This window comes from Zalophus californianus, chromosome 5, assembly GCF_009762305.2.
Source record: "Zalophus californianus isolate mZalCal1 chromosome 5, mZalCal1.pri.v2, whole genome shotgun sequence".
NCBI classification, from domain to species: domain Eukaryota; kingdom Metazoa; phylum Chordata; class Mammalia; order Carnivora; family Otariidae; genus Zalophus; species Zalophus californianus.
The window spans coordinates 60272609-60286565 of record NC_045599.1 but is presented as its reverse complement, the minus strand read 5'-3'; the positions used below and the strand labels follow the sequence as shown (position 1 = coordinate 60286565).

Below are 13957 nucleotides of genomic sequence, written 5' to 3'. Positions count from 1 at the left end.
GAGGACGTGATGCTAAGTGAAATGAATCAGTCACAAAGAGACAAATACCGTATGACTCCACTTACAGGAGGGACGGAGAGTAGTTAAATTCATAGAGACAGGAAGTGGAATGGTGGTTGCCGGAGGCTGGGGAGCCGGGGGGAATGGGGAGGTGTTGTTCAACAGGTACAGAGTTTCAGTTTTGCAGGATGAAAAGAATTTGGGAGATGGCTACTGGTGATGGTTGTGCGAGAATGTGAATACACTTAACACTACTGAACTATACACCTCAAAGTGGTTAAGATGGTAAATTTATGTTATGTGTATTTTACCACAATTAAAAAAAAAAAAAAAAGTCCCTAGGAGCCAGAGTCAAGGAAGCCTTGGATGTTACTAATCTCTGGTTATCCCTCCTTTCAGGGCAAGGCACTCTGCCTCTCTGTGGTGGGGCAGTGGTTCAAGTGCAGAGACCCTGAGGCCAAACTGCTCCCCACCCCACCCCCCACACGGCACAAGTAGCTGTATATCTAGAGCATTATAGGAGACATTTTTCTGTTCCCTCTGTTTCCTCACCTGTCAGATGGGAATAACAAAACCTACCTCCTAGGCTTGTCGCGAGATTGGATCAAAAGATATGCTGCAGTGTCCCCAGCGCCCAGCGGCATATGCGTGTGAAATAGATGCTAGGGGCTGTTCCGTGCCTCAGCAGAAAAGTCACATCCTTTCCTTAGAATTTCTGATTGGTTTAGGCAGTGATCGGATTAACTTTTCAGGTACCCAGTGAGGATTTTATATCTGAGATATTTTTTTATATATTTTATATATATTTTTATATATTTGACCATCACCGGTCAAAAATGAACAGAAACTATTTAGCAATAAGTCAACACCCCCGGGCTCCAATCCCATGAAGCAGCCATACCATGTGCGGCTTTGCCTCACAGAAATCAGTCTCCCTATAAACGGCTCGGAACTCCCGGGAGTCCCAAGCACCCGCTTTCTGAATGAATCATTAACACTTTGTGACAATTTAATTCTGTGTCCTCTTAAATATATAAAATGTCCTCTCCTTTTGTCGGTCAGATATTCAAAAGAATATCCTTCTAAATGAACAGCAGCATACAATGAATCCCTTAGAAGCAAACAACCTACTCTGTTAATCAGAATTTCTTAGTTTCCAATCACCTCTCGATTTAAAGACATTACAAAAAACACCCTTTGGTTTTAACATATTTATAGAGAAAATCTCTTATGATAAATGACTGAATTTTTCACTTTCTATAAGGTTGGTGGGTTTTGGGGGTCTTTTTTAAAAGACCCCTGAAAAGCCTTTTACCAAACTAAAATTCTTCCTACAGGAATGAAAATTAATTGTCGATGTAAAAATAGCAGCCGTCTTTAGGGTGGTTTGGAAAGAATATAGTATCTTTTAAGGAAGATATCTGAGTACATTTTACAGTAAGTGAAACTTGATAACTTCACTGAAACACAGCAGCTTTTGAGAAATCTAAATAAGTTTCATTGTCTTGTTTGTTAAAATAGCACTTTAAAAAATATTTTGAAGAGCCGGCAGGATGCTTCTGACAGCTGAGTAGGAGGCTCCTGGCCACAGAGCATGATGCTGAGTTGTTAGTTCTCTAAGCTAATCTGTTTAGTATGAAAAAAGCGGGGGGGGGGGGGGGGGGGGGGGTGGAGGGTGGACTCAGCTGAAGAGGGAAAAACCACTCATAAAGAAAAATCTGTTCAACACATATGAAAATATTTGATTTATTTTTCCTTCTATATCTGACTGCTGGTACGAAACAAACAATCTCTCGAAGACAGAGAGAGAAATCCTATTTTACAAAGAGAGAAAAAAGATGGGACCCTTTTGTTGCATTGCTACCTCCTCCTATCTCCTCGATATCCCAGGACAGTCACAGAGCTTCAAATGGAAATGCAGATTATAACTGAAATGGTATGCTAGTCTTATGCTTTGATTCAGAATCTAGCTTTAAATTTTTACAACTAAGAGTTTTTTCCGGTTATAGCTCCTTACATACAAAAACTTTACAAGGGAAACAAAAGCAAAAATAAACTACTGGGATTATACCAAAATAAAAAGCCTTTGCCCAGTGATGGAAACAAGTAACAAAACAAATAGGCAATCTGCAGAATGGGAGAAGATATTTGCAAATGATGTATCTAAGGCGTTAATATCCAAAACATATAAAGCACTTACAACAATTCAACATCAAAAAACACAAATCATTCAATTAAAAAATGAGCAGAGGACATGAATAGTTTTTCCAAAGAAGACATCCAGATGGCCAACAGATACATGAAAAGATGCTCAACATCATTCATCAACAGGGAAATGCAAATCAAAACCAGAACAAGACATCACCTTACACCTGTCAGAATGGCTAGTATCAAAAAGGAAAGAGAAAAAACAAATATTGGCGAGAATGTGGAGAGTGTAGATATTGGAGTGCACTGTCGGTGGGAATGTAAGTGGGTGCAGCCACTGTGGAAAACAGTATGGAGGTTCCTCAAAAAATCAAAAACAGAAATACCATATAATCCAGGAATTCCACCACTGGGCACAAGCAAAATCTTTCCATTTGCATCAACATGGATGGACCTAGGAGGTATTATGCTAAATGAAATAAGTCAGAAAAAGACAAATACCATATGATTTCACTTATGTGTGGAATCTAAAAAACAGAACAAGCAAACAAGCAAACACAAACAGAAACAGAATCATAAATACAGAGAACAAATTGGTGGTTGCCAGAGGGGAGGGGGCTTGAGGGGTGGGTGAAACAGGTGAAGGGGATTAAGAGGTAGAGACTTCCAGTTATAAAATCAGTAAGTCACGGAGATGAGAAGTACAGCGTAGGGGACAGGGTCAATAACATTGTAATAACGCTGTATGATGACAGATGGTAACTCCACTTACCCTGGTGAGCACAGCTTACAGTATAGAATTGTTGAATCATTACGTTGTACACCTGAGACTAATATAACATTGTCAACTATACTTCAATTTAAAAACTTTACAAAACAAACAAGGAAACACTGCCAAATTTCATCGAGGGAATTCATATCTTAAAATTCCTACCAGCCACTTGTTTTAACATCTGGTCACTTCTTGCTGAGCTGTCATCATAATGTTCAAAAAGTGAAAACGCAGCAGGCATTTTCTCTAAAGAAGCAGTGCTCTCCATTGCAGAAAGCAACCTATCGGGGGGAAAACATTTCTGCGTAAGTCAAGAAATTATTAACATACAGAATGAAAGCTAGAAACAATGGCTTAAAATGAGGTGGTTGTTGGTGGTGGTAGTGGTGGTGGTGGGTTTTGTGAGGCACTGTATCCAAAAAGGAGTTAAACTGTTTTGAAGTCCAGAAAGATAGGTCTAAAATCTATTTATTCTTAGGATTCTTTGGTGTAACTGGTTAATATTAGAAATTCCATGCCTCTAGTCTCAGATCCGATTAGATGCCATCAAATTATACAGTCTCAATTTTGCATCTGTAAAGTTAGTCCTAAAAATTACTATAATTGTAACGATTCTTTTTTTCTTTGTTTCCTGAAGGATATAAAGGTTGTGAACCTGTCGGGGAATTCACACACTCTTTGATGTCCTTGCTGTTCCCAACCCTTCCAATTACGCTTCTAGTTATTTAGTCTTTCAAAAACTATGTTCACCTACTATGTGCCAGGCACTGCTCTGGGTACTGGGGATACAGCAATGAAGGAGGATAAAGTCTATAAATTCTTGAAAGACTAAACACACCACAGTTTATAAGTCAGCAGCCTTTATATACTCATGACCCTCTTAGGAGGGATGCTAACACTTAACATTTGTATCCAGGAGCAAACCGGGCTTTAAAACAAAACAGGTTGATTCCAAAGAGGTAAAAAGGGAAGGAGAGATTGCAAAAGCATTTCACTTCAGCATGAGGGGCCTAAAATTTGGTTAGGAGCTCTCCTCTATGCACCTGGCTCACAGGGGACTAGAATTATATTCCAGCAATTAAGCCAGCTTTGAGGAACTCCATCAGCTTCGTTAGCATGGACTTTTTGGTTTGGGCGGCACAGATCCACCTCCAAGCCTTTGTACTTGCTGTTGGAACTTTCTTCTTCTAAATATTGTATGGCTCCTTCCTCACTTAACCTAGATCTCTGTTCAAATGTCAGCTCCTCGGAGAGGCCAGCTCTGAGTACGCTACTCACACAGCACTATGTGTCCCTAATACCCTTTATTCTGTTAAATTTCACTTCCTCAAACTTATCACAACCTATTTGTTTTTGTCTTTCTACTTCCCCAGAATATAATCTCATTCAGGAGAGGACTTTGTTTTGTTCACCACCATATTGTACTGTGTTACCTGGCACACAACAGGCATTTAACAAATTTTGAATGAGTAAAGGACAGTTTCACTTGGGTGAGATTATCAGGATCTCAGGTCTGGTAAAATGTTTTCATCAATATGAGGAGAAAAGATTATAAAATATAACTGAAATATTTAAGGAGTGTCTACTATACTTACTAGTGTTAGGAATAATAAGCCTCACTATCATCTGATTTGGGAGAGATGGGTCCAGTAGGGGCATCAAAGAGAGGTGACACTTGGGCTGTGTCTTAAAGAATGAGTAGGAGTGCCTGAGGCAGGAAAGGAAGGAAGGGTGTTGCAGACAGAAAAATGGCGTGAATCAAGGCATGGAGCTGTGAGAGGGTGCAGCAAGTCTGAGGGCCAGAGGGGCCCAGGGGCTGCCTTGTGAACTGGGGAATGGAGACAGAGAACAAATGAAAGGGAGGTTTGTGGCTTGACTGTGAAGAGCCTTTCATGTCCACCAAGCATTTCCATTTTATCTTGTAAGGCAAGGAGAGCCACAGAAGTGTCTTCACAAGGTGAGAATATTCTGGCAAGAGTCTGAGAAAGGATCAGAGCAAATATGCAGACCAGAGGTGTAGTGAGATCTGCTGGGAGAAGCCCACAATGCTCTAGGTGAGGGAAGACACCACGGACCTAAAGGAAGGCTTTGGTGGCGGCTCAGAGGGTGGAGATGATAGGTTCTGAATTAACGAACAATGCTGACTGTTACATATACTAAGCCTAGTCGATGCACATCACTGACTAGATGGGAGACTTTCTGAAACACAAAAGTTCTGCTTGTAGATACCACAAATAAAATGTTTGAGTCTTCCCTTACGCACTAATCTGTTCAATTTTAACATCAGTGTATGAAAGGGCAAGTGAACATCTTTTTAAAAGCAGGTCCTATAATGGTTGGAACTCTCCTTCTTTTTCATTATTATAACACGAGAAAAAAAAATGCACCTTTTTAACAGCCCAGCATTTTCTAAGCAAATGTGTTTTTCAAAATATGCAAATATTGAGTCTAAATATGCTTGACAGCATTCCTTAATTTAAGCATTTTCAGTGTTGAGAAAAATCATTTAATAGACAAGCACTGCCTTTAGAGATATAATACGAAGGGAGGGGAAGAAAACAAGGTAAAAAAAAAAAAAAACAAAAAACCGAACTAGATAATAAGCTCTTCTCATGGAAAGGAACACCAATAAAACTGAGACTGTGAGGCAGAAGTTGTCTTGAGGACATAAAACCTTCTTTTTGGTGAAACAATCAAGCTTCACCACGTGTGTGTGTGTGTGTGTGTGTGTGTGTGCGTGCGTGCGTGTGCGCGCGCGCGCGTGCATGTGCACACGCATGTCTAAAAGGGCTTTCGTTAAATCCCAAATTCCAAATTTTGCTGTCTTTTTTCTTCACAGAAAAATAATGGTTATCCCAAGTGTACTCTCCTTTAGGTGGCATGCAGCGTTAGCAGAAATTAATTCATTGTCAACTGGACAATGAAATAATAAAAATGACACACGGATGAACAAGTTCAAGCATGAAACCAAAGAAATGGTATTTAGAATTAAATGAATGCCAATTCATATTAGCAAGTTAATACTCTAAGGTGTAGAAAAATAAAAATGTGCTGCAGCATTTTTTTAAGATAAAAGCATGTGCAATTTTCTATTCGCCAAATTTTCCTGCCAATCAATCAGTACGTTCCATGAGTAGACGAAGTACAAATAAGCAAATAATGCATCTACACTGTCCAGTATATATGAAATGGCACTATGAATCCATATACTTTTTAGCTGAAAATACAAATCAGTAATACCTAGAGAAATGTATAATTTTTAAAAAATAAAGAAAACTGGGAGCAAAGCCTGGGTCTGAGTTTCTGGGCCTGCCTCATGTGCCTCAGACTCCTGCATGAGGACTGGTAAACATGCAGAGCCCTGGTCCCACCTTGTGTTCCCCTCTGGTGGACGTGGGGTGAGGCTCCAGGGACTTTGGCTTAACCAACCCCACCGGTAATTCAGGTGCAGCCAGTATGAGGAACCAGTGAGCCAAAGGATAGACCATTAGAAACCAGAGGTCCTCAACCCTGTCTGCCCATTAAAATCACCTCAGAAGCTTTAAGGATGCCCAGGCCATCCCCCAGACCAATTAAACTGGAATCTCAAGAGGTAAGACTCAGATGTCAGCACTTTTCCCTGGGTAACTGATTTATAAGAGAGCCACTGTAATGAAATCTTTATTGATTAATGTCAATATTAAACGAGTTTTTTTCTTAAAACTTATTAGCAATATTCTGTTGAATAGATTGTTTTTAAAGGTAAACAGGATTTATCTGTGCAGTTTTCATTATCTAAAAAAACAAAAAATAAAATAAAATAAATCAGGTTTCTATATTTTAGTATACCACAAATACAAATTTTTTATTTTGCTTTATGCTCTCTTGCAATGTGGCACCGAAGTAAACTCGCAGTTTTATAATTTTACAATTTATAGTTTTAAAATTTACATGAAACGGGTAAAAATGATAAGAACAATTAGGCTCCACTGGTAGGAAGGACCTCAGGTCTTGCCCTGAGGCAAAAGGGAAAATGTATCAGATCAGTATGAGCAGTTCAGTATCAGATGCTCCAAAAGATAAATATAGATCTGATGGTATGTGTTTTTACAGACAACATTTCCTAGTTTCTTGTTGAGTGTTTTGCCTTTTAAGATAATGACAAATTTCCCTTAGATTGAGTGTTAACAACAGCAACAAAGACAAAACATAATCAAAAGAGGAAGGTTCATTTAGATGAGCTGAGCAGAAAGATAAATGCATGCCTATCTTTTGAAGAGAAAATGAGGGAACATTCCATTAAGATTACATAAGTCATAAAATTACTCAAAGCAAAAATGATTCTTTCAAATGCTCATATTTAACCAATAAGTCGAAGTATCTACGCAGTATTCTGTACGCAATGACAAGAAAGATGGTCCAGATTAGGCTGAAAATACAGAACACATCTAAAGGAAGCAGTTAAAAATCTACATTATGATAATTGTTACTTAACTAAAGCACATGCAATTTTCTTTCAAAGCTGTCGTTTAGCTTTTAAAAGCACAGTGTCTAAAAGTGAAAATTCAGTAGCTCAGTAAATGTATGTATTTTTTTAATTGGCAGCTCATTTTCTAGAAAGCATCAAAATATTAAAAATAAAGCATACAGTCATGCTATTCTCAGTCGCCACTACATTGTGCCATGTTTTATATACCTTTCATTGATTTCCTCAAACGACTTATGAGGGAATGAAAAGGGGAGAGAGAGAGAGAGGGAGAGAGAAAGAGAGAGACTAATTAACAACAAAAAGAGAAACCAACTAAGAGTGTTAAGATTATGCATGTTCTAAAGGTAACTTTTTAGCTTCCCTGAGGCTGTTTCTTTCTGGAAGGCTACAGCCCCTTTCTGGAAGGAAATCAGTGCTCAGAAGGGGTAGGGGGACTGGGCAGGAATGGAGGGGGCTTTAGTTCCCAGTTCTGCTCTACTCTCTATGATAAGCAAAGCCAGCCATGAATTCTTACGCTGCTCCTCTCTACTCATTAACAGGAAGCTTAGCTTCCAGAATAGAATTCTCCAAAGCAAGAAAAAGGACTTGCATTTGTTCAATGTGGGGTAAATACCTAAAATGTAATCAGTAGTTATCTCTGGGTAACACCTTCTCTGTGCTTTTCTGTATTTTCCAAATTTTCTAAAATGGATACATATTACTTTTCTAAGCAGAAAAAAAAAAAAAATGCTTTCTTTTTTACAATTGGTCCTAGAGAGAAAAATTCTTATCAAACAAAGGCAAGGTTCTTAGGGAACACAAAGAACCTCATTAATGTTATACTTCACGAGAGGTGTCTAATTTTTTTTTAAGGTTTTATTTATTTATTTGACAGAGACACAGCGAGAGAGGGAACACAAGCAGGGGGAGTGGGAGAGGGAGAAGCAGGCTTCCCGCGGAGCAGGGAGCCCGAGGCGGGGCTCGATCCCAGGACCCTGGGATCATGACCTGAGCCAAAGGCAGATACTTAACGACTAAGCCACCCAGGCGTCCCAAGATTTTATTTATTTATTTGACACAGAGGGAGAAGGAGCAGAGGGAGCGGCAGAAGCAGGCTCCCTGCTGAGCAAGGAGCCGATGTGGGACTCCATCCCAGAACCCTGGGATCATGACCTGAGCCGAAGGCAGACGACTGCCTAACAACTGAGCCACCCAGGCACCCCACGAGGTACCTAATTTTAAAAGACCAAAGCTTTGCCTTAAACATAAAGCAGCTGAATGATTTTCATTCTCTCTTGAGGATGTCATGTCCACCTCACTCAGATTTGTCCTGGCTGGAAGTATGCCCAAATCAAAAGCCTAACATTATTCCATTTTGCCTTGCTCTATCCCCAGACTTTACTAGAGAGCTGGGGGGACTGGGGAACTTTGAAAGGGAGGTCCCCGCTCATCATAAGATGGTGCTTTCCTCCAGTTTGACAATTAGGTGTGGGATTGGCCTACACTACTCCTGGTTAATCCTGGTTCCACGGAGAACCAGTATCTTACTGAATGTCCTAGGGAATTAGGAGAGCAAAGAGCTGCCTCTGTGGTACAATTTGAGGATCACCCAGGGGAATCTCAGTCCACAAGGTATTTGTTTGAATTAGGGAATCTGGTCCCCAGTGAGACTCTTATAAAAACATCGATGTGTTTACCTGAAAGAGGCATCACATTACGTCATTCTTTCGCATGCTGCAAGTGTACTGGAATGTTACCCTCAGCCACCTGCTGAAGCCCAGAGGGAATGGTCCCTCTGAGAAGTCACCTCAGATGAGGGAGTAGGGGTGGGGATGACAGGTCCCGAGGCCAGCGTGAGGATGCCAGGCACTGGGAGATGAGGCTGGTACCCAAAGGGAAAGCACGGCATGAGTAAGGTTTTCAGGCTTCTTTCCTTCCGTCTTAGAAGGTGACCAATCCGCGTGACAGAGTGAATGGATGATGCTGTGACCTGACTTCCATGGGTCCCTTCAGCTAGATCTGTCTGTTAAGACTTTAAGAATTTGGGGCACCTGGGTGGCTCATTCGGTTAGGTGTCTGCCTTCGGCTCAGGTCATGATCCTAGGGTCCTGGGATCGAGTCCCTCATGGGGCTCCCTGCTCTGTGGGGAGTCTGCTTCTCCCTTGGCCTGCTGCTCCCCCGCCGCTTGTGCTCACTCTCTCTCTTTCTGACAAATAAATAAATAAAATCTTAAAAAAAAAAAAGACTTTGAGGATTTATTTTTCTCGGGCTTTCCCACAGGTATCAGGCATGCCCTAATCATTATTAAGTATCAGAATTATATAAACCCCGCACAAAACTATAAATGATCTTGGGGAAGGGGCACCTGGGTGGCTCAGTCATTAAGCGTCTGCCTTCGGCTCAGGTCATGGTCCCAGGGTCCTGGGATCGAGCCCCGCATCGGGCTCCCTGCTCGGCGGGAAGTCTGCTTCTCCCTCTCCCACTCCCCCTGCTTCTCCCTCTCCCACTCCCCCTGCTTGTGTTCCCTCTCTTGCTGTTTCTCTCTCTGTCAAATAAATAAAAAAATCTTTAAAAAAGTGATCTTGGGGAATACTGAAAGGTGAATTCTAAAAAGTAGACTTGGGTAAGGATAGCAGATGCAGAGTTCTGGGCCCATTTGAACTGGTGCTTACAGTCAGGAAAACGGTCTCGTCAAGCTCCTCTGCTTCTCTCACGATGCTCTCCAAGGTGTCCTTGGCCGTGTCCATGCTCTGCAGAAAGTGGACCATCTGGTCATGCAGGAACTCCATCTTCCTTTTCTTCACTTCCTCAAAGCTCTGGGCCTTCTCGTCATACTGTGCTAAAACCTTCTTCATCATCTCCTCATTCTGTTCTTCTAGCTTTTTCTCGTTTTTACTACAGTTTTCCTAAAATACAAATAAAACAAAGCCAAAAAAAAAAAAAAAACCCAACAACTCAAGTCTGAATGAAACAAGAAGTCTTGTTTTCATGTCTTTTCTTCTTTTCTTTTCTCTTAAGAGAAACACCACCCTTTCAAATAATTGGCCTCTGGTGTCCTGGTAAGAGAATCAAAGATTATGGGCACAGTCTAAGTTTCCAACCCACCAACCCTCTTGGCCATAGTTAGCTTTGCAGTAAAGTTCACCATAAGAGTATTATCGAGAAGGATTTAGTTAAGGAAACACACACACACAAGAGATTTGTATGGAAGACTTGCCCACTTACATTCGCACAGGATAAAACTTGAAAATGGCATCACAGTGAATGAAGGTCCCTGGCCTTCATTTGTCCTGGCTGGAAGTATGGCGGAGGAGGTGGAGAGGGTTTCAGGCCATTTCGCCACTCCATGAAAATCACAGAGTGAGGAAGGGAGCAGCAGGATACTGGACGGGATGCTACATCCACAAGCTCTCCAGGGAAGGGGCACTCTCCACCACAGTAAGAGAAACTGTATTGCCCACCTGGACAAATCCAGATGCCTCGCCGTTCTCACTCCAACAGATATTTGGTGGGGGGGTACTAGAAATAATTAGCGGGTGTTACCTGATCTACAACAGGAGTTGCGCAGACCCCTCTCAAGCGAACTAGGACACAGAGCGGCCCTAGTGTTAGGGAAACTGTGCACCAGCCTTCTGCCGGGGCCCCCTCCGCCACTCCTGACTGACCACGTGAGGATGCCTGGGCCATCTCTGCATATGGTTGGAGCACTGCCCCCCGCCTCCCTTCACTGCGGAGGGAGCAGGGGCCAGCAGCTAGGAGGGCATGAACTCATTAAAGGCAGGGGTACCATGAGAGACACTCATTTGTCCTGGGCATGGGACACTTGGCAGTGGCTTTGAGCATTTCTGCAGAGCTAGTCGGTAAAGGACAGGATGGTGGAGCAAATAAGAATTCAGATCAATTCAAATTTTGGCTCTCAACCTACTATGACCTTGGGTAAGATACTTAACTCTCAGTTTCTTACCTAGAAAACAGGAACAGTATTGATAACACCTGTCTTGTATGGTTATTGTAAGGATTAAATTGGATAAATCATGCAAAGCATTTGCCCTATCATAGTAAGCACCCGATAAATGGGCATATCTTTTTAAGGGCAAGTCGTTTATCCTTAGAAAGGAGGTAGTTTCACTGATGACACAGATGGAAGACTTTAGAGACCTTCATTTTTAATGGAACAAAACCAACAATGGCAAACCACATATGCACACACAATCCCTAATTCAGATTGTTCTGTCCCAGAATCATTTCCTTGCGATGACACGAACAAACCAGGCCAAAGTAAAAGGGATATGGTAACTTACCTCAATGGTATTAAAAAAAGATTCTATCTCACTAACAAAGGCTTCAATCCTCAAGGACTTTTCTTGTAAATTGTCAAGAAATTCTGCTAATTGGACCTGAAGAAAAAAAATTAAGATGTGCTTAGTATATGACATCTGGGAAAAGAACTTCAAGCAGTGAGCTCTAATTTCCTTATAAATTTAGTATATTTGGTAGAGATTTACTATATCATGTTCACTTACAAATCAATCTTTAAATTTTCTTTGCTGCTTTATCTAAACTGACTATAGATAATTCTGTATGATAAACAATTAGGAGGTTTGTGAGTGAGAACAGTTAGGAGGTTTATGAGTGAGAGCAATAGAAAGTTTAGTTTCTCATGCAAGAGGAAAGCCTTCTTGTTGAATAGATGAGTTCCAAGCATATTGTTTGAGTAAACTATGGATTTGAATTCTTTCTCCTTAGTAAAGCCTCGATGTTTATGTATTGTCTTCTAAGACTGCAGACTTTTTGCTGGTCCAACATATCCAAATGGTCTCCTCACAGTTGTACCAACGGTTTCAGATATGCCTGGATCACCTGACCCCGAGAAGGTGATCAGAATGTCACCAGGCCAGAAGTTTAGCATACCAAATGATGAAAACTGCCTACAAAGACCTAAAGGTTCTAGTAACCCTGAAAGGGTTAAAACACTCAAGAAGCGACAGCCAACTAGAAAATGTATGGATGATGGGGGAAGATGATAGCTATCTTAGCCGTAGTTATCAACCCAGCTGTAATCCATCCCGCTAAACTTAACAAGAAACAACATAAATAACAAAGTTTCAGCTGCCTGGTTCACGATCCACAGAATGATGGAGAAATTACACAGATGGAAGCCCCTTCAGGATCCTGGGGTCGGCTTCCCTCGATAGCCCTTGCCTGTTCTCCACAAGCCCCATCTTTCCTTGAACTCTTTCTCACCCACGAGCTTTTTCATGTGGTATTCCCTATCTTTAGAATGTCCTCCGTGCCCTTGATTGCTGGAAAAACTCTTACTGAAGGTCACCCAAACTTCAACTTCCCTAACCTCCCAGTCCTACGCCACCATTTCGCTCTCTCCCAAAAGGTTCCTTTCTCAGAACACTGTGCTCCCACAATGCTGTACACTTTCCCTTCTTTTTGTTTTCATTCCCAATGATTAGCACATGGAATGGGAAGTCAATAAAGGCTAAGAAAGAAGGACAGAATAAAGGAAGAAGCTAAGTAACAAAAAATAAGCCACCACAGTGGGAATGGCAGGGGAGGAGAAGTAAGGACCTGGGTGATCTATAAACGTAGCCATCAATTCCTGAATAATCACAAATGGCCTACTCACAAGATGCTAGGGAATTCTCAAGTTATAACGTTTTAAATTGATCTCTAATTTTTAAAAGTTTGCCAACCAACTCTTTTTTTTTCAAATTATTGATCGAAATATTTTCCTCTTTTTTTTTTAAAGATTTTATTTATTCATTTGAGAGGGAGAGAATGAGAGACAGACAGCACGAGAGGGAAGAGGGTCAGAGGGAGAAGCACACTCCCTGCCGAGCAGGGAGCCCGACGCGGGACTCGATCCCGGGACTCCAGGATCATGGCCTGAGCCGAAGGCAGTCGCCTAACCAACTGAGCCACCCAGGCGCCCCTGCCAACCAACTCTTAATCTTCACAGTTGATTTAGCAAAACAAAGCTGGTCTCTTTGGCTTTAGTGAACTAGTTTTCCTTTTTTTTTTTGGTCATACTGTTTAGAGAAGGTCAGGGGCAAAAAACTTTAAAATGGTTTTAAATCAGGAGCCATATCGCCTTGCTTTTGAAATTTGTTTTAAATTGATAATATTTAGACAGAATTATTTTTTGATTTCTTAAACTCAGAGATGAATAAAACGTCATTAAGAAAGCTGAAAAAAATCTAGTCTTCTTTCTGCTGACAGTGCCCAGTAGTTGTCAGTTAACAAAACCAACTGTCATCACAGAATAGAGCACATGTTACCGGTGCTAAAGCATCCAGAATCCTGAGAGTTCATAAAAAAAAAAAAAAAAAATTGCTCCATCTTCTACCCCCAAACTTTACCAGGTAAAGTTTCAACAAAATTTCATCCTGGAGAAACAGAACCAATGTTAGAGAATTGAGAAGTTTTAATTTTCTGGGAAAAAAACATTCTGTCATTTTTTTTAAATCAAAATGAGCCTAACAATTATTTAACAGTGACCTAATTAAATAATCATATTGCAAACTGCACCATTAGCAAGGCACTGGGCCAAGCAATAAGGATATACAGTCAAGAGTATG

General features: G+C 41.0%; 1 protein-coding gene across 1 annotated transcript in view; it reads right to left on the bottom strand.

Annotated features, from left to right (window-relative positions):
* Positions 1-13957, bottom strand: part of CMYA5 (cardiomyopathy associated 5) — an 88373-nt gene that overhangs the window by 28875 nt on the left and 45541 nt on the right. Inside the window, exons 3-6 of the mRNA XM_027605718.2 lie at positions 11669-11764; positions 10040-10273; positions 7596-7618; positions 3083-3201 (exon numbers count right to left, since the gene is read on the bottom strand). Coding sequence (XP_027461519.2) covers positions 3083-3201; positions 7596-7618; positions 10040-10273; positions 11669-11764 — 472 coding nt within the window. The remainder of the gene's footprint in view (positions 1-3082; positions 3202-7595; positions 7619-10039; positions 10274-11668; positions 11765-13957) is intronic.